General features: G+C 47.4%; 1 protein-coding gene and 1 long non-coding RNA gene across 9 annotated transcripts; one reads left to right on the plus strand and one right to left on the minus strand.

The window, feature by feature from the left end:
* The first annotated feature begins 317 nt into the window (after positions 1 to 317).
* Positions 318 to 19,582, plus strand: abcc5 (ATP-binding cassette, sub-family C (CFTR/MRP), member 5). 6 transcript variants are annotated; one of them, XM_071496961.1, is made up of 31 exons: positions 330 to 441; positions 860 to 978; positions 3,063 to 3,160; positions 3,221 to 3,394; positions 3,706 to 3,850; positions 3,923 to 4,156; positions 4,303 to 4,476; positions 5,594 to 5,741; positions 5,834 to 5,982; positions 6,089 to 6,196; positions 6,429 to 6,592; positions 6,718 to 6,931; positions 7,019 to 7,090; positions 7,186 to 7,310; positions 7,429 to 7,501; positions 9,425 to 9,628; positions 9,707 to 9,850; positions 10,042 to 10,135; positions 10,226 to 10,395; positions 13,487 to 13,633; positions 13,979 to 14,108; positions 14,215 to 14,497; positions 14,592 to 14,778; positions 14,857 to 14,946; positions 15,422 to 15,611; positions 15,786 to 15,945; positions 16,055 to 16,133; positions 16,512 to 16,625; positions 17,507 to 17,671; positions 18,317 to 18,448; positions 18,867 to 19,582. In XM_071496961.1, the coding sequence occupies exons 2-30, from the start codon at positions 910 to 912 to the stop codon at positions 18,416 to 18,418; spliced, it is 4,206 nt and encodes a 1,401-aa protein (XP_071353062.1). In that variant the 5' UTR covers positions 330 to 441; positions 860 to 909; the 3' UTR covers positions 18,419 to 18,448; positions 18,867 to 19,582. The 6 variants fall into 6 exon arrangements, with proteins under 6 accessions (XP_071353061.1, XP_071353062.1, XP_071353059.1 ...); XM_071496960.1 differs by having other exon boundaries at positions 318 to 458; positions 18,317 to 19,581; XM_071496958.1 differs by having other exon boundaries at positions 18,317 to 19,580.
* LOC139632172 (uncharacterized) lies at positions 7,426 to 10,157 on the minus strand. Of its 3 annotated transcripts, none has more exons than XR_011693515.1 (5): positions 9,710 to 9,845; positions 9,228 to 9,637; positions 8,703 to 8,931; positions 8,454 to 8,586; positions 7,426 to 8,218 (listed from the first exon to the last, which is right to left on the minus strand). It is a non-coding gene; the product is annotated as an uncharacterized lncRNA (long non-coding RNA). The 3 variants fall into 3 exon arrangements; XR_011693514.1 differs by adding an exon at positions 10,029 to 10,157 and having other exon boundaries at positions 7,429 to 8,586; positions 9,710 to 9,733; XR_011693513.1 differs by adding an exon at positions 10,017 to 10,152 and having other exon boundaries at positions 7,429 to 8,586; positions 9,710 to 9,733.
* Positions 19,583 to 20,161: the final 579 nt, after the last annotated feature.

Raw genomic sequence — 20,161 nt, forward strand, 5'->3', positions numbered from 1 at the left:
GTCAATATTTCATTATTAGAAATGAACATTTCAGTCTTACTGACCTCATCACACATCAACTACTTTCAATTCAATTCAGTTTTATTTGTACAACGCCAAATCATAATACACATTATCTCAAGGCACTTTACAGGGTAAGGCCGAGACCTTGCTTTGTTGACCTTACTTCCCTCCACAACCAGTCTGACGTCACTATAACTGTTTCAGCTTCTTTATGACGATGATTCAGCCTGGCAGGCTGAACTGAGGGCTGAGAAAACCCATGTTCACGTCACAGTAGGACTACATGTCCCATGATGCCCCGCGCTGCTGCTACCGAGAGTCCGAGCTGCAGCTTCACAGAGGAGGAGCTGTTTACAGAGACCAGCGGACCTGAGGGAGGACAGGAAGCACGGAGAGTATCGCCGTACACCGCGGACACACAGACAGACAGACTGACAGGTGAGACAGACAGACAGGTGAGAAAGTCTCCGACCACCTGCATGTTTTGGGTTTTGTTTCCTGTCTGATGTTTAGAGCGCGAGGACACTTTTTTGTAATATCACATGCTTTTATTCTGAAAGTCTCATTCTGAGATATTCTTTTATTCTGGAGGGATTTAGGATGTTTTTATATTTGATCATTACTGTAGTACATTCTCCCATATTGCACCAGTATTCTTGACAGTGTTTGTACTCACAGTACTTATGTAATATTCCTACAATATTACTATGTACTGTGTGAAGTATTGGTGTATAATGTGTGTACTCAGTATTGTAGCACTGCTCCTATCTGTTTCTATAAAGTCGCATGTTCCTGTAAATGATGTGACATCACATATCCCTGTTTCATCTGTGGTCTCTGTTCTGGTTCCGTTCAGACTTTGAGTAAAGGGGGTCCGAGGTCACAGCTCCATGTGGTCTGAAGAAGATGAGAGATCATGATTTTGGACCTCTGCCGGGGTCAGAGGTCAAACTGCACCAGAACGTCGAGGTCCAGGTGAGACCAGAGTCCACATCCACATGTGGGGATGAGCTGGTTGGTCCACACTGAGCTCTGCATCCTCATCTTCATCTTCATCATCTTCCTCATCCAGTCTGTCATCATACAGTAAAGGTTCTCTGACCTCTGTATCTGTGGAGACAGAAACCTGGATCAGGCCTTGAGAGAATCAAGATGGTTAGAGGAGAAAACATCAGAGAGACTCAACCACATGTTTGAGCCTCAGTCAGACCCAGACTCAGATGAGGAGTCTGCTGAGACCAGAATCAGAGTATAGCAGACGGATCAGAACGGTTAGCGTAGTTAGCATCTTGTATTTGTTTATGTGTTTAGCCCCGCCCCCCCTTCCCCACAGGTTGACAGGATTGGTTCCTCAGGTTCTATGACGTATGAATCTCTGGCTGTCTGAATCTGTTTTTTATGAGACATTGGTTTGCTGCAGTTCAAGGTAGAAACACAGTCACGATGTCGACTGATTATTTCACTCATATGAAACACCTGATCTTCATCAGAGGCTCTTTAACATGTTACACAGCTGGGGGTGGACAATCAATCAATCAATCAATCAATCAATCAATCAATCAATCAATCAATCAATCAATCAATCTGTTTTTATCTGTACAGCACCTTTTGTACAGGATGTTCCAGACTGATGAGTCTTAAAAATAAACTGTGGTGATAATAATAAAAAATAAAATACATTTAGAGAATAAAGACCGTGTGAACTGTCCACAGTTAATTAACATATAACTAATTAATACATGAAGAAAATAAAAGAGTGAACAGATGAGATCATCTAACCTAACAGAGACAAGAAGAAAAACAAGACAAGAATCAGAGAAATAAACAAGTGAGGAAGAAATAAAGACTCATGTTGATATTAAGATGAAGGGATGAGAACTGGATGACAGGAGGAGGTGAAGCTGCATCCTCCTCACATCACTTCACTGCAGCCTCCTCACATCACTTCATTATTGTTTACATAATGAAGCCCCGCCTCCTGCTGATGCGGAGGGGAAGCCAGTCGTCTGATTGGCTGAGGCTGAGGGGCTGTGAGGCATCTGATTGGTTGATGCTGTGTGAATGGATGTGATGAGAGAGAGAGAGAGAGTGAGGGTATGTGTGTGTGTGTGTGTGTGTGTGTGTGTGTGTGTGTGAATGTGTGACAGCATCATGAGGCGGCAAACGTGAGCCCTGCACGTGCTCAGTAGCAAAGAGGACACATACACACAGAGGACGGATGCTGAGTGTGGGACTGACCCAGTTTGTCCAGTGTGTTACTGGTCAGAGAGAAGAGCAACATTACCCATGAGCCTTGGCTGCTCAGCGGCAGAGAATTAAAACATCTCATTAAGAATATTTTCCCTCCAAATTGAGTCTGTTTTATCATGTGATACATTTATCACCATGGAAATGCATCACTTCACAGTATCTGCAACAATTAGTCCATTAATCAATCAACAAAATATAATGATCAACTTTTGATAATAAACACATACAACAACTTCAAAATATTTGTTTATTTTATCAGATGATTTTCAGTTTTTCTGTTTAGTGTCTGAGTCTCTGAGTGAGCTAACTGAGAGCTAAGTGAGTTAACTGTAAGCTGTGAGCTGACTGAGCTAACTGAGTTAACTGTGAGCTAACTGAGTTAACTGAGTTAACTTTGAGCTATTTTCTGTGAACCCCCCCCCCCTCCCCTTTCCTTTAAACCAGCCCCAGTTCTCCTCAGTACACCTGCTCTCAGGTCTTCAGGTTCTGGTCAGGTAGGTTGATCCAGCATCTTGGAGAACCTGCCTCAGTTCTTCTGTCTCTTCATGTGATCCAGACTGACTTCATGAGGATGAGATCAGGACTCTGTGGGGACCAGGTCTCCTTGTTCTCCTGGTGTCTGTAGATAGTTCTTTATGACTGTGTGTGTTTGGACTTGTTTTCCTGCTACAGGATGAATCTGGACCAATCAGACAACTCCTAATGATGATGATGATGATGACAATGAAGAGTCTGTTCTAATGATCTGATGAAAAACAAGACCCCATGTTTGTGTGTGTGTGTGTGTGTGTGTGTGTGTGTGTGGTCAGGGTGTGTGTGAGGACAGATCAGCTGGTTGCCATGGTAAAGAACTGGAGGAGGGTGGAGCTAAAGATGAAAACCCAAGTAAACCAGGTGGAGAGAGCAGGTAACACACACACACACACACACACACACTGATCATAAACACAGTAAGAACACAGCTCAGGTGTGTGTGCCTCCTCAGGTGTGATCATCCTGTCGACAGTGCAGGCCTTTTCTCCTTCATGACGTTTCATTGGCTGACTCCTCTAGCCATGCACGCCCACAGGAAAGGACAACTCCTATTGGATGACATCTGGGCCATGCCACAGAGTGAGGGTTGCCATGACAACAGCCTGAGGTGGGTGGGGTTAAAGTTAGAACCTGAGTTACAGCCAAGTCAAGGACAGATTTACAGTTTATTAGCTTGGTGTGTGTGTGTGTGTGTGTGTAGCAGTGATCACACCTGTGTATCTGTGTGTTGGCTTACCTGGACAGCAGTGTGTCTGCACACGTTCTTCAGGAGAAGTGGTTCTGTCATAGTATGACACTCTGAACAAGTATTTTAATCACTGTCACCGTGGAAACGATCTGACACAGCTGATGTTACCAGGTTGTACAGTGTGTGTGTTTAAAGTGTGTGTGTGTGTCTGTGTGTGTGTGGACCCTCAGGCTAGCGTCTCTGTGGGAGGAGGAGCAGAGGTCAAAAGGTGGCTCGGCATCTCTGTGCTCTGTGGTGTGGTCATTCTGTCGGACTCGTCTCCTCCTCTCCATCCTCTGCCTCACCGTCACACAGCTGGCTGGATTCAGTGGGCCGGTGAGTCAGGACCAGTTAGACCAGTCCTCACAGTCCCAGCAGTACTAAAGCCTCGGTCTCCTCCTCCTCCAGGCATTTGTGGTGAAGCGTCTGCTGGAGTACACCCAGCAGGAGGAACCAGACCTGGGCTATGGCCTGCTCCTGGTCCTGGGTCTCCTCACCACAGAGCTGGTCCGGTCCTGGTCTCTGGCTCTGACATGGGCCCTGAACTACAGGACCGGATCCAGGCTGAGAGGAGCTGTCCTCAGCCTGGCCTTCAACAAGATCCTCCATCTGCGCAGCGTCAGGGACAAGTCCATGGGACAGGTAGTGGACTCCTTGTTTCCCTCCCTCTGTCCTTCCCTCCTCCTCCCTTCTCCCTCAAGAAACAAAGTGATTCTCATCTCTCTATTTAAATCAAAAAACCTTTATTGACATGACCATATTAAGACACAATTATTCATCCCCCCCAGCTGGTGAACATGTGCTCAAGTGATGGTCAGAGGATGTTCGAGGCAGCAGCAGTGGGCAGTCTGTTGGCAGGGGGCCCCCTGGTGGCCGTCCTCGGTGTGGCCTACAACCTGTTCATACTCGGTCCAACATCTCTGCTAGGATCAGCCGTCTTCATCCTCATCTACCCCACAATGGTCAGTAACTGTCCTCCTCCTCCTCAGAGTACTGACTCAGTACTGAACCCATATCTGAACCACATGTTGATGTCTGATTCAGTGTGATGTCAATTCCTGAGGATATCATTACCTCTGATGTCCCTCCAGAATAAAGCTCCAGGGAAACAGAGGCTGCAGAACTCCATAGAGAATCCTCCTGTTTTAAGTTTCCTTCAGTATCACAGTGATCCAGTGACGTTGTCCGATCATGATTCACTGCAGACAGGAGCTGATCACAGCTGATTCACCTGCTGTTAAGGGGACAGTTTGTCTCCATGGAAACAGATAAGGGCTAAAAACAGAGTGACACTCACATCACAGTGAACTATTCTGCTATACCATACTATAATATAAATCTACTGTACAGATCTGTATATACTGGGTAAATGAATCTGTATCACCACACAACATCAGCTTCTGTTGGTCTGTTTTTCTGGGTTTTAGTGAAATTTTACTGTTTATATTTTTAGTTACTACATTAGAAAGAAATAGTTTTTTCATTGTTTGTGTTTTATTTATCACTAAATAAAGATATATCTAACATGCTAAGATGCTAACACTTGATAATCAGAAGTAACCACAGTGTCCAGCCGAGGCTCATGGGAATGTTGTTAGTTCTGCAGGTATTTGATCATGACCCAAGGTACTGGACAAATTAAAATGTGACCTGATGATTGCCGGAAAGGTTATAACAGGTCATCCTGAGGGGAACATGAATGTCTGACCCATCCATCCAGTAGTTGACATATTTCAGGCTGATGCATGGGGAGGTCTGACCCACTGACCCTGCAGGTGCTCACCGAATAAGAATTGTTTTTTTTACCTTGACTCCTTCTGCACCTGTGAACAGTGTGTCTTCCTCCTTTAGTGTATATACTTGTTGTTGCCATGGTTCAAACAATACAACAGTCACATCATGCATCCTGTCCACAACAGAGAGGTCTGTGAATGGAGTCTGGTGTAGAACTGTAGCCAAGTCCGTTTAAAATGTTCTTTCTGTCTCGTCTACACATATAGCGTGTGACAGGAGGTGATGCACCTGTAGAATCTAACACTCCCATCTGATCAGGTTAATTGATCCTGATTTTCTGATCAGATGTTCAGCTCCAGACTGACGGCATACTTCAGGAGGAAGGGCGTGTATGTGACCGACAGACGAGTCCAGAAGATGAATGAAATCCTCAGCTACATCAAGTTCATCAAGATGTATGCCTGGGACAAAGCCTTCTCCCAGGATGTCCACTGTATGTTCTCACATGACATGCGCTCACTTGGAAGGCATGTCACCATGGTAACACAGAAACACAGTGCTGATGACCCTGGTGTTCTCCTTCAGGTATCCGTGAGGAGGAGCGCAGGATCCTTGAGCTCACAGGTTACTTTCAGAGCATCACAGTGGGTGTGGCTCCCGTCGTCGTTGTCATCGCCAGTGTGGCAACATTCTCCACCCACATGTTGCTAGGATACGACCTGACAGCTGCTCAGGTACTGCACACAGAGCACACCTGTGTCATGGTGCAGCAGTCAAAGGTCATGTGTTTTCAATGTAGCTGCAAATACACACTAACAGACACTTCCTCCCTGTCTTCAGGCCTTCACGGTGGTGACAGTGTTTAATGCCATGACCTTCGCCCTGAAGGTCACGCCATTCTCTGTCAAGTCTCTGTCTGAAGCTTCAGTGGCCGTGGAGAGATTCAAGGTGTAAAACAAATACTCACTGTGTACAGCTGAACACACACTTACAGGAGCTACCTTCATACCTACCTTTTTACCTTCCCAGCTACCTACGTGTTTACCTACCTACCTGTGTATTCAGCTGCGTACTACACAAAAATATGGACCAGACTAAAACAAACCTTTTCATGAGTGTGTCAAGTCAATTCTCTCTTAAAGTCAGGTCCTGTCTCAAAGTCCTGTCCCTGTCTTGACAGAGTCTCTTCCTGTTGCCGGAGGTCAACAGTGTCCGAGCATTACCTGCTGATCCTCAGGTTGCTATGGAGATCTGTAGGGCCAGTCTGGCGTGGGAGGGGGGCGGACAGAGCACCCAGCCTAGTCCATGTGTCCAAACACCTTGTAGACTCCGACAAAGGGACAGGTAAAATCACTTTTACAACATCTATGTCCAAGAATCATTCACTCATTCATCAATTACCTGTATGCAATGTATGCAGTACTACTGCAGTGCAGTAGAAAAGCTGACCTATTTGTGGTGATCTCCAGCTGCAGAGACAGAGCTGTTGATCTCCAGGAGGATGAGGAGCAGGAGGAGGTGACAGGCTCCCTGCTGAGAGGAGGAGGAGCAGGAGGAGATGTAGCCTCAAGCCCAGAGGAAGAAGAGGGAGGGGGGGAGACCTGTCCTCCTCTCCTGTCTATCCCACCTGTCTCCCCACGCTTCCTGAGCACCCTGCACTGCATCAACCTGAGTGTCCTGCAGGTAGACCAGGTCCAGGGTCAGATACAGGAACAGGTCTGAGTTAACATCATAAATCACCAACACCTGTCTCTCTATCTCTCTGTCTAGGGGAAGCTGCTTGGTGTCTGTGGTAGTGTTGGCAGTGGGAAAACCTCTCTGATGTCAGCCATCTTAGGACAGGTAATGTTACCTGTGTTAATCCAACTTCCTGTTGGTACACCACCGCTACTCCCAGTGAAATAGATGGTATTGATTATTGATCGGTGTATTATTAGATGACTGTGTTGGAGGGCAGTGTGGCTGTCAAAGGAAGGTTGGCCTACGTGGCTCAGCAGGCCTGGATTCTTAACGCAACGCTGAGAGATAACATCCTGTTTGGACAGCAGTACCAGGACGACAGGTGAGAGGGAGACACCTGGAGGACAGGGGTGGACATACTAGAATCACTGGTTTGGTCTTTGGGTGTGGTCAAGCCCCTAGATGAAGACAAACTAACTGACCTTTCTGTCTTTGTGCAGGTATCAGTCGGTGCTTAGCGCCTGCTGTCTCAGACCAGACCTCACCCTGCTGCCGAACGCTGACCTCACAGAGGTGTCACTCCCTGTTTTTACCTTACTGTAGAGGTGTGGACCTACACACCAGTAGAGCCACTGATAAAGCAGGGAGCTCTTACCTTTGATATGATCATTAGTACAGGTGAACTCACTGATATACTTTTCCACTGCAGGAACTTAGTGACCTGGAACCTGGGTCTTCCCTCACCCTCAGCCTGAGTCTTGGTTTTAGGTTCCTCTAACGTTTCCCCACTGTATCTAACAATCCTGAACATTTCCCATATGTTATGTAAAAGCTGACAGCAGCAGGACTATATCATGGTGATGCTCTGCTTGGTAGGACAGTGACGTCAACAGTTGTTGGGACACAACAATGGATGAAGTACAGCTGATATTTTATTCATTTCCTTTCACATGCCGAATACTGGTCACTGCTGGGTCTGGTTCAGGTTGGTCTCTGGTCCGAAGCAGCATTTAACACATTGAACCAGTTCATAGTTTTTTGGTTTTTCTACTGCAGCACAGTGATCCTTTCTTTTTTATGATTTTATCTTTATCTAATGTTTTCTCTTTACTTGTGGGGGACAGTACCTGTGCACTGGTAGACCAGAACAGGGACGAGACTGTGTGGTCCAGCTACCAGGGCTTAACACTGTGACGCCCTCCCACTGTCTTGGAGGTTGTCCTGGCTCATCTCAGCAGGCAGTTGGTTGACATTAGAGGGTCATCAGCTGATGCAGTTCACCTTGGTCTTCTGGAATATAAAAGCTGACCCATGTGCTCACTTGCTGACATCCAGTTATTTTTAGTATCATCTTTTGCTTCTATGCCTCCACAGCACACCTGAGCTGCTTTAATGGCTAAACCTGCTGACTTCCACACCCCACTGCTTGTTTGTGTCACCTTTTAGTTATAATATACTGCTTGTCTTTAGTATTCCTTTGCATCTTGTCACATTCACTGAGCCAGTCTGTGACAACACTACTTACCCTCTCTGGAGAGGCTTACGTTGTAGTTCTGGAAAGGCCAGTTGTCTTGGATCCAGTTTAAAGGGGTCAGTTGAGGTGGCTGGGTGACATCTGGTGTGGGAGCCTCCCTATGAACGTTTTCTGGGAAGAAACCCTAGATCAGACCAAGGACATAATAGAGGGATTATATATCCCATCTGTTCTGGGAATCCCTCAGGATCCCCCAGAAGACATGGAGGATGGGACTGGAGAGAAGGACATCTGGACTACCTTGCTTATCCTTCCTCCCACTCCCAGTGAACCTCCAGCGTATATGAGGTGGAGTATGGATGGAAAGATGTTTTGCTGTGGGTTTCTAACCCCTGACTCCAGATCCACATTGACACATTGGTTTCTCCATCATTGTGTTTTAAATGACTTGTTGTGATTGTTGTAGTCATCCTTGCCCTGAACCAATCAAATTTATCAACTGTGCAGCCATCCCCTGAGAGAACATGACCTGGATTTAATGTGAGAGAGACCACATTTAGTTCCAGGAACTTGGCCCGAAGCCAGGGTAGAACAGATACAGAATTACAAGTTCTTGCAATGGAACATGGCTCGGTTTTCATAAACACCAAGATCACCAAACCTTTGAGCTGGTTTTAAACCCACAAACCCTTCTTTTCAGTTTGTCTCCACCACCTACACATCTGAAAACCAACTGAAGAGGGGGGAGGGGGACCACCTGGTTCATTAACATTATGAAGACCTGAACCTTTTACCAGTTTGCAACAGAAACAATTATGTCACTACCTTAATCTCCTCAGTGTGTTGTAAGTAAATGCAGAGTCAGTGTTCCATCAGTGGTTGTTTCCAAACCAGGAGAGGTCACCTGTTCTCACCATGGAAAAGCAGCATGTAGCTACTGTAAATGTTGTATGTGACATGAATATGTCAAACAGCTCAAACATCACAGTTTTCTGAAGACGTCCATGTTTCCGTCCCGTCAGATTGGGGAACGCGGTGCCAACCTGAGTGGTGGGCAGCGTCAGCGAATCAGCTTAGCCCGTGCCCTTTATAGCGACCGGGACTTTTACATCCTGGATGACCCACTCAGTGCCCTTGACGCCCACGTAGCCAACCACGTCTTCCACAATGCCATCAAGAAGCACCTTTGTCACAAGACCGTCATCTTTGTCACCCACCAGCTGCAGGTAAACCTCCTGACAGGTACAGGAATACGTCACTGAAAACAGTTACCATGGAGATAACCTGTGTGCATTTGTGTGCAGTACCTGGTGGACTGTGATGATGTCATCCTGATGAGGGAGGGGAGTATAGTGGAGCAGGGTAACCATGACAACCTGATGAAACTGAATGGAGACTACGCTGCTATGTTCAACCACTTCCAGCTGGGAGATACTCCGTACATAGAGGTACCTGTCTGTCTACTTGTCTACCTGACTGTCTGTCTGTTTCTCTATCTATCTCTCTGACTGCTAACCTATCTGACTGTCTCTCTCTCTCTCTACCTGTTTCTCTGTCTACCTGTCTCTCTCTCTCTATTTGTCTGTCACTCTGTCTACCTGTCTCTCTCTTTACCTTTCTGCCCACCTGTCTGCCTCAGCCTCCCAGCAGGAAGTCTAGCGGCTCTCAGAGGAAACCAGCAGACAGTAAACCAGGATCAGTGAAGAAGAATGCACCTGTCGTCAAGGACAACGGTAAGACAGAACTGCTCCACGTCTCTTCTACTCTATTCTGTTGTTTTATCTATTCTATGTTTTATTGTGTTTGGTCATGTGACATTAAAGGGGAGGAGCAGCAGTATGGGGGCATGGCCTGGCCTGTGCTTCAACACTACATGGCGGCGTGTGGTGGCTCTGCTTCCTGCCTGCTGATCCTGGTCCTGTTCATCTTTAATGTGGGGAGCTCTGCCTTCTGCCACTGGTGGCTCAGCTACTGGATCAATCAGGGCAGCGGGGTGAGTCTCCTTGCCTGTCTCTTTACTTCCTCCCCACGTCTTTCAAGATGGCGCCGTCCTAGTGGCAGCCTGTTGTAGTAGCTCCGGATATTTCTGTCGGTTTTTTGTATTTTTATTGCATTTGTTGTTTGTTTTTTATCTTTATCTTTACACTGTCCTGTGCATCTTCGCAACGCACAACGGCGAGATGCTTTTCCAACGAATTGGACACTTTTTACTCCTCTTACTCCTCTTCATTGCACTTGGGTCTCTTCGGATCACTGGGAGCCATGCCTGCAACATAGCCGGCATTGTTTACACCCGCGACCAGCTGACGGCCCTGAGGTACCCAACTCTCTTGGCCGGAGAGAGACCCACCATACCCGAGGAGCTAAAGAGGAGACGGCGAGGCTGCAGAGCGGGGCTTAAACTGAGGATGAAGAAGAGGAAGTTTAAGCCCTACATCCCTGCAGTCATCACTGGAAACGTGAGGTCACTGGCAAATAAAGTGGACGAACTGGAAGCGCTCACCAGGACACAGAGGGGGTACAGAGAGTCCAGTCTCATGTGTTTCACGGAAACGTGGCTGCACGAGCAGATACCGGACTCCAACACCTCCATTCCCGGCTTCCAGACGGTTCGAGCCGACAGAGACACCACCGCGACCGGCAAGAAGAAAGGAGGGGGGCCTCGCCGTGTTCGTGAACAACAGGTGGTGTCACCGCGGGCACGTCTCTGTCAAAGAGCGGGTCTGCAGCCCGGACATCGAGCTTGTCGCCATCGGACTTCGTCCATATTACTTGCCGAGGGAGTTCACCAGTGTCATCGCCATCACTGTTTACATTCCTCCATCTGGAAACGCAGAAGCAGCATGTGATGCCATCCATACTGTGACTGCTAGATTACAGACAAAACACCCCGGGGCCTTCATCATCATCACAGGTGACTTTAACCATGTTTCCCTCTCATCCACACTAACAACCTTCCACCAGTTTGTTAAATGCACCACCCGTGAAAATAAGACTTTGGATCTGCTGTACGCAAATTTGTGGTTCAGCAGCACCCAGCCATAGTGAGGACAGTGAGGAAATGGTCTCCTGAGGCCATGGAAACACTGCGTGGAGTGCTGGAGGCCACAGACTGGGATGCTCTGTATGAGCACCCCCCCCATCCTCACAGCCCCCCACCGTCTCCTACAGCAGACACCTCTCTGCTCCACCCTCATCACCCCCATCCCCAACCCACTGCTGACATCCACCTCAGGCCCTGCCTTATCTCCCCACCCCCCACCCCCCAGTCTGGACTCCACATCACATCCAGCCAGGTGAGGAGAGAGCTGGAGAGGCTCAAACAGAGGAAAGCTGCTGGACCAGACCGCATCAGCCCTCACGTGTTGAAGGCATGTTCCAGCCAGCTCTGTGGAGTTCTCCAGCACCTCTTCAACCTGAGCGTACACCTTCAGAGAGTGCCAGTGCTTTGGAAAACATCCTGCCTGGTCCCAGTGCCCAAAAAAGGACGTCGTGCTGCACTGGAAGATTACAGACTGGTGGCACTGACCTCTCACATCTTGAAGGTCATGGAGAGACTGGTCCTGGCACACCTCAGACCGCTGGTGTGCCCATCGCAAGACCCCCTGCAGTTTGCATACCAGCCCCATGTTGGGGTTGATGATGCAATTATCTACCTGCTGCAAAAGGCTTACTCCTCCCTGGACAGACCCAACACCTAAGTCCGCATCATGTTCTTTGACTTCTCCAGCACCTTTAACACCATCCAGCCCAGACTGCTGAAGGCCAAACTGGAGAACATGTGGGTGGGTGTTCCCCTCATCACTTGGGTTGATGACTATCTGACGGGCAGACCGCAGTTTGTGAGATTACGGAACTGTGTGTCTGGTCGTCTGATCAGTAACATCGGGGCCCCCCGGGGAACTGTGCCATCTCCCTTCCTCTTCACCACATACACGTCAGACTTTAAGTATTGCACTGAGTTGTGTCATCTGCAGAAAATCTCTGATGACACGGCCATTGTGGGGTGTGCTCGAGCGCTTTGTGAAGTGGTGTGGGGAGAACCACCTGCAGCTGAACGTGGCAAAGACGAAAGAGATGGTGGTGGACTTCAGGAGGAACAAGCCCCTGCCCTCTCCTGTCTGCATCAGTGGGACGGATGTGGATTTAGTGGCCTCATACAAGTACCTGGGTGTAACACTGGACAATAAACTGGACTGGTCCACCAATACAGAGGCCATCTACAAGAAGGGTCAGAGCCGGCTTTACTTCCTGAGGAGGCTCAGGTCTTTTCATGTCTGCAACAAGATGCTGCAGATGTTCTATCAGTCTGTTGTGGCGAGCACCATCTTCTTTGCTGCGGTGTCCTGGGGTGCAGGCATCAAGGCAAAGGACGCCAACAGAGTGAACAAACTCATCAAAAAGGCAGAGTCTGTTGTTGGCTCTAAACTTGTCACCCTGGAGGAGGTGGTGGAGGAAAGGATGCTGGCAAAACTGCTGGCAATCATGGACAATCCCTCTCACCCCCTCCACAAAACACTGGACAAGCTGAAGAGCAGCTTCAGCAACAGACTCATCCAACCCCGCTGCTCTAAGGAACGATACAGGAAATCGTTCCTACCTACTGTTATCAGACTGTACAACTCATCTACCTCTGTCAGAGCCAAGATGACACAAGATGACTTGTCACACTTTGCACTCTGAATCATCACAACACTCCACCCCAAATACTAACCGTATTGATATTATATATCATATTCATGCAATATTTGTATCCTTCTTTTTGCACTTTCTATTTACATATGCATATTCATAGTATATTATTATTTATGGTATTTATATCTTGCCATTCTGTATTTTTATTTCTATTCTGTCTACCTCAGCATTCCATTCTATTGTATTTTTGTATTCTAATACACCGGACTGCTGTAACAACCTAATCTCCCTTCGGGGATGAATAAAGTTATCTATCTATCTATCTATCTATCAATCTATCTATCTATCTATCTATCTATCTATCTATCTATCTATCTATCTATCTATCTATCTATCCTCTCCTTCACCCTCTAACTCCTCCCCCTCCTGACTACTCTTCACGTTTCCAGAACACCACAGTAACACAAGGTAACGACTCTGCGGTGAGCTTCAGCATGAAGGACAATCCCATGATGCAACACTATGCTGCCATTTACGCCTCCTCCATGGGAGTCATGCTGCTCTTCAAACTGATCCGAGGCATCGCCTTTGTCAAGGTCAGTCCATCACACAATCCTAATCCTCCAGAGACCTCTACACGTGTCCGAGGACTCTAATGGGCTCAGTTCAGAGTCATGGTCATGCATCATCACTGTCTTTAGATGATGCATGATGATGCTTTCGACCTGAACCAGGATTTCAAGTTCTTCTTTTTCCTGCTGAGCCACCTGCCATTTAACAATACTTTCTCTCAAACGCTTAGTACCACAGATCCAGTATCTATCGGCACTTCATGATCTTTCGTGTTCCTCATGTCACATTAGGCCATTGACTTTTTACACAACATGTCTGTATCTCATGTGCTACAGGCCCTCAGTGGTGTTTCTGGTCTTTCTCTGCAGGGAACCCTGCGAGCCTCCTCCAAGCTGCACAACCAGCTCTTCCACAAGATCCTCCGCTGCCCCATGAAGTTCTTTGACACAATGCCTACAGGACAAATTCTCAACCGCTTCTCCAAGGACATGGATGAAGGTGAAGGACCGGACTAGACTACTGTCCAAGATGCTGTTCAGAACCAGACCGAGTCATGGAGCCTTCTGGAAGATCGAGTGATAACTTCTTGTGTTTTTCCCTCCAGTCGACACCCGCCTGCCCTTTCAGGCTGAGATGTTCATCCAGAACGTGATCCTGGTCTTCTTCTGTCTGGGTGTCATCAGCTGTGTTTTCCCATGGTTCCTGGTAGCTGTGGGTCCTCTGGTCATACTGTTTGCAGGACTTCACAGCGTCTCCAGGGTCTTCATCCGGGAGCTGAAGCGTCTGGACAACGTGACAATGTCACCCTTCATGTCCCACATTACCTCCAGCATCCAGGGCCTGGCCACGCTGCAGGCCTACGGCAGGGGCCAGGACTTCCTCAACAGGTCAGAGGTGGAACCACAAAATGTACAGAGCAGGGAACAGGGTATGATCCAGGACCTGAAACCACACCCAGGCTGCATGTGTTGTTGTTTTCAGGTACCAGCTTCTGCTGGACCAGAACCAGGCTCCATTCTACCTGTTCAGCTGTGCAATGCGGTGGCTGGCGGTGCGCCTGGACGTCATCAGCGTTGCTCTGATCAGCATCACTGCCTTGATGATGGTCCTGATGCACGGACAGATCCCTCCTGCCTACGCTGGCCTTGCCATCTCCTACGCCATGCAGGTAACTTAAACCAGGGCACCTTATGTTACCTGTGAGGCACCTTCAACACTGACATGATCATGTCTGTCCCTCCCTCAGTTAACAGGCTTGTTCCAGTTCACGGTGCGTTTAGCCTCTGAGACTGAAGCTCGCTTCACCTCTGTGGAGAGAATCCATCACTACATCCAGGTACTGGGAACAGGTTCTGTCCTGCAGGTCACACTCTGTCACTCTGTCTGGACTCTATCACAATCTGATCCAGATCCTCAGCTCAGTAAAAAGAGGCTCTGAACTCAAGAGTTTGTCTTTGTGGTTTGTTAGTGCTGGAATTCAACATTCCATGTGCACAACATACATCCTAGCATGGCTAGTTTTAATTAACTGGAAGTCAACCTCAGCTGACTCAGTCTGAATCCAGTCAAGACATGGTGTTGGGTTTTTAATACTCTGAACTGTAAACATCCTATGAGGTGTCACAGTGACCCTGTGGTCTAGACACGAACCATGTAACTACAGCATCCTGGACCTGGACCTCGGACTGGGGACATTTCCTGTCGAATCTCCTCTGTGATCTAGTCCCTGAGCAACTTTCAGGTTTTTAGCTGCTGTTCTGACACCACCTCAGTCCCAGGTTAGATAAATCACCATTTTGTCTATGTCTCAGTCATTGTCCCAGGAGGCTCCAGCCCGGGTCAAAGGTCATGGCCCTCCGGCTGACTGGCCCCAACAGGGCGAGCTGGTGTTCAGAGAGGTGGAGATGAGGTACCAGGAGAACCTCCCATTGGTCCTGAACAGGATCTCCTGCACTATCAGGCCCAAAGAGAAGGTCGGCATCGTGGGCCGGACTGGATCAGGTAGGACAAGGTTCTGGGTCTCCACAGGTCAAAGGTTGAAGACACCTGTGGACAACATGTCCCTCTGTCTCCCCATCTCTCTCTCTCTCTCTCTCTCACTGTCTGTCTAACTGTCTCTCTGCCTTTTTGTCTGATTAACTGCCTGTCTCTGACTCCCTGCCTGTCTGTCTGCAGGGAAGTCGTCTCTGGGTGTGGTCTTGTTCAGACTGGTGGAATGCTGTGGAGGATCCATCCTGATTGACGGCGTCGACATCACTCACATTGGACTGGCCGACCTCCGCAGCAAGCTGTCAATTATCCCCCAGGACCCGGTGCTTTTCAGTGGGACGGTCAGGTAGGAACACCTGCGGAGCTTGGAGGCGGGAGGTTGTATGAGAATGGTTTGTCTGTTTGCTGAGCGTACAGCACAAACACATCAGTTCAGATCAGTCTGTGTGTTCCAGGTCTAATCTGGACCCCTTTAACCAGTACACCGAGGAGCAGGTCTGGGATGCTCTGGGGAGAAGTCACATGAAGGAGTGTGTGAGTACAACCTGCTGCTTGTGTTTTGACTGCTAATCTGCAAACCCAGGATAACCAGAAATAACCAGAAACCAAGTCCTGTGATGTTTGATAGCAAGAACATGGACCTGAGTAGTCCATAGACCCCTCCCCTGACACAGAGAAAACTGATGGACTGTGAGGATTTAGGTTCAGGTTCAGGTCTATTTTATTTGTACCCATAGGTAAACTTGATGTTTAGCCACCACAGAAAGCATACAGTACAACAGACTCTACAACAGAGATTTAAACAGACCCAGTTAGTAATGTGATTCCTCCGAACAGGCTCTGACACAGGATCCTGTTCAGAAGAGGTTTTCACAACCTGCTTGTCTGTCTCTCTTCCTGTCTGTCTCTCAGGTGTCCCAGCTGCCCCTGAAGCTGGAGTCGGAGGTGGTGGAGAATGGAGAAAACTTCTCTGTGGGAGAAAGACAGCTGCTGTGTGTCGCCAGGGCTCTGCTGAGGCAGTGCAAGGTGAAAGACAGGTTCACTGAGAGAGAGAGAGATGGGTTAACTCAGAGAGAGAGAGAAATGGGTTAACTTAGAGAAACAGAGACAGGTTAACTCAGAGAGAGAGAGAGAGAAAACAGGTTAACTTAGCGAGAGAGACATCTTAACTCATAGAGAGACATGGGTTAACTCAGAGAGAGAGATGGGTTAATTTAGAGAGAGAGAGAGAGAAAGGTTAATTCAGAGAAAGAGACGGGTTAACTCAGAGAGAGAGAGAGAGAGAGAGACAAGTTATCTCAGAGAGAGAGAGACTTTTTTTTAACTTTTAGAAAATACTTTATTTCCAATATGTTATCAATCACATCAAAAGCTGTCAGACATAGATAATCTATTCAAGATGATTGGTGAATGTGAGCTCTCCTTGATCAGAAACTCTGCATATAATTTGGTCACATCCCCACTGCTGTTTGAAAACGTCCATATTCATTGTGGCCTTGTGGAAGCAGAACTCCAGCCTCAGTCTGGCTTTAACGTTCTGCCTCCACAAGGTCACATCACATGTGGGCCCATCATGCAGTTTGTCTCTGCACGTCGGGTAGAGGTAGAGGTAGAGAGAGAGGTAGAGAGAGAGGTAGAGAGAGAGAGAGAGAGAGAGAGAGAGACGGGTAAACCCAGAGAGAGAGACAGGTTAACTTAGAGATAGAGAGAGAGATACAGTTTAACTTAGAAAGAGAGAGCGAGACTGGTTAACTTAGAAAGAGAGAGCGAGACTGGTTAACTTAGAAAGAGAGAGCGAGACTGGTTAACTTAGAAAGAGAGAGCGAGACTGGTTAACTTATAGAGGGACAGACACCTGTCCTGTCAACCCTGGGTTTTGTCGTCTGATTGGCTGGTTCTTGTCTCAGGTCTTGATCCTGGATGAGGCCACAGCAGCCATGGACACTGAGACGGACGCTCTGATCCAGGAGACCATCAGGAGCTCATTTCAGGACTGCACCACCCTGACCATCGCTCACCGCCTCCACACTGTCCTCACCTCTGACCGCATCATGGTGCTCAACCAGGGACAGGTACACACCGCTCCGACCAATAGGAGCATCAGAGACCGTTGTAAGGCTGCAGTTAAGGCCGTTAGGTTGTCACACACCTAAGGACACCAGGTGAAAACTGTAACAGTGTGTGACAGAACCAAACCACCATCTGTCACACTGGGGTAACACACAGGGGATTTGTCCTCTGTAATCTGAATCTGTAGACAGACCTGAATCAGATGGTGTGTATCACTGATGGATCAGGAGTGTCCTGACAGTGTGAGACGATGTGAGACAGTGAGAGACAATGTGACACAACCTGAGACAGTGTGAGACAGTGTGAGACAGTGTGAGACAGTGAGAGACAGCCTGAGACATTGAGAGACAATGTGAGATAGTCTGAGACAGTGAGAGACAATGTGAGACAGTCTGAGACAGTGTGAGAGAGTCTGAGACAGGGCGGTGCCCAGCTCACCTGTCCAGGTTTCTTCAGGTGCACGTTAGACACCAATGACAGACTCAGTGTTTTGACAATATCAGAGATTTTAGTCTCTGATTTGTAGAAAGTAAAATAATTTGTTCAAACTCATTAAATGAAGACAGTTGTTACCATGGTAACAGAGAAATGTGAGTGTCGAAGAAGGTAAAGGGTAAATAAAGTTTCCTTCAATGTGATTGGTCCAGGTGGTGGAGTTTGATGAGCCGTCCAAGCTGCTAGCCAATGAGAACTCTCGGCTTAGCTCGATGTTGGCTGCTGTGGAAAACAAGATCTCTGTCCGTGGATGAGGAGGAGGACGACGACAGACTGGAGTGGAGGTCAGGGGTTACAGCAGGTCAAAGGTCAAGCATTGATATTCGGCCAGCTCTGTCCTAGCGATCCCTTTAAAACCAGTACAAACCATGAGAAAGTGAAGGTGCTGTTCCTGTATATCGAAGACAGAGGGCTCTGACTTCTGACCTGGTTGTAGATCATAGATGTGTATGTACAGATGTGTATGTCTGTCTCACTCTCTGCTACATGAAGACATTCCTCTGTGTATATGAACCAGCTCTGTGTTATTATTGTTTATAAAGATTTGTGTTATTGTCAAACACACTGCATTGCCATGGTGACCTAGTGCTGTGTGATTGGAGGTTAAAGGACCAGTCCAACAGGATTTCCTTCTTGTAAGCAATGTTTTCCTCCAATGTTTTGTTGTTGAAGCTTTTTAATGTTGTGATTTTTCTGAGGAAGCGTGGCTCCACTGCAGCCCTGTGATGATGGATGTCAAATTTACATCAACAAATGCAACTCAGAGGAACCTGAATGCAGCACAACTGAAGGAAAAGGAGTCGGTGAACATATCTCTGAGTGGTCAGGGTCAGCTGACCTGGTGAAGACTCACCTGAAATGGTTCAGGTAAACATCAGATCCTGGTCTTCAGAGACCTGGACGTGCTGGGTGCAGTGCTGTGGAAACACCTGAGCTCCAGTTAACATCCACAAACTGGAATGAAAGATGGAGGAAACAGGTGGTTTTATCCGGTCATCAGATGATGATGATGAAACAGGAAGTGAGCTGATCCGCCCTCACCTGATCAGATAACTGAACCGGAACAGATTGGTTGGATGTGGAGGAGACTAGTCCCAGCACAGAGCTGTTCTCTCCTGTCTGACATCTTGTTTGTCCTTATGTCTCTGCAGCTCTACTGCACAGGAAGATGTCATCATAACTGAGGGACAGAACTACCAAAATAAAAGCCTGAACTCTTTAAGAACCAGAGAACAGATTTTTCACATCAGCTCATTTTCTATCATCTGATTCATCAAACAGCCTTGTGTGTGCGTGTGTGCGTGTCTTTTTCTAACAGCCTTATAGCATGACTTGATAACTGCCTTGCCAGAAGGTGGGGGCTGGGGGTGTGCTCTGAAATACTGTGAATAAAAGTATTTTAAGATGAAAGCTTTGTGGTATTTCCTGCTCCTCATGTTCTGCACCTTCACATCTTCTCGTGTTTTTACATGATCAATTTTTTGTAGTTTTTATGGTTGTTGTAGTTTTTGTTGTTTTTTCTTGCTGCTGATCATTTTCAGTTTCACCAAACAGCATATCACTGATGTACTGTTACAGCATCCTACTGCAGTAACAGTACATCAGTGTTATCAACCCTACGTAAAGTATCAAAATAAAAGTACATCATATGCAGGGTAGCCTCTGTTAGACTCAGTGTTAATATTATGGGATGCACAGAGGCCTGTTAGTTCAATGGACCAAGCAAACCTTACCTGTACAGCACCTGTCATCTAGGTAAGTCAGACAAGCTGAGAATAATCAGACAGAATCAAAACTATCAACATCTGATGATTAAACTAATAAAACGGATGAAAGATGAGTACAGTGGGTGAGAGTGAGTAAGGCAGTTTATAAAGATCAGCCAGGTGTGTTTACCTGTGTGTTTGTAGACGTCAGTGGTGAGTCAGCAGAAACATATCAATCTGATGAACCCATTTTCCAGATCATCAGATTTAGGACTGAATATGTCAAAATGT

Source organism: Trachinotus anak, unplaced genomic scaffold (assembly GCF_046630095.1).
Source record: "Trachinotus anak isolate AG129_WGS33_773 ecotype Australia unplaced genomic scaffold, CSIRO_AGI_Tana_v1 ptg000014l, whole genome shotgun sequence".
Taxonomy (NCBI): Eukaryota; Metazoa; Chordata; class Actinopteri; order Carangiformes; family Carangidae; genus Trachinotus; species Trachinotus anak.

Excerpts from the sequence above, each read along its gene's own strand:
- abcc5 (XM_071496960.1), top strand. The coding sequence starts at position 910 with ATGAGAGATCATGATTTTGGACCTCTGCCGGGGTCAGAGGTCAAACTG. Across the intron at positions 4,477-5,593 it reads TCCTCATCTACCCCACAATG|ATGTTCAGCTCCAGACTGAC; the intron begins GTCAGTAACTGT and ends TTTTCTGATCAG. Across the intron at positions 14,498-14,591 it reads GGCCAGGACTTCCTCAACAG|GTACCAGCTTCTGCTGGACC; the intron begins GTCAGAGGTGGA and ends TGTTGTTTTCAG.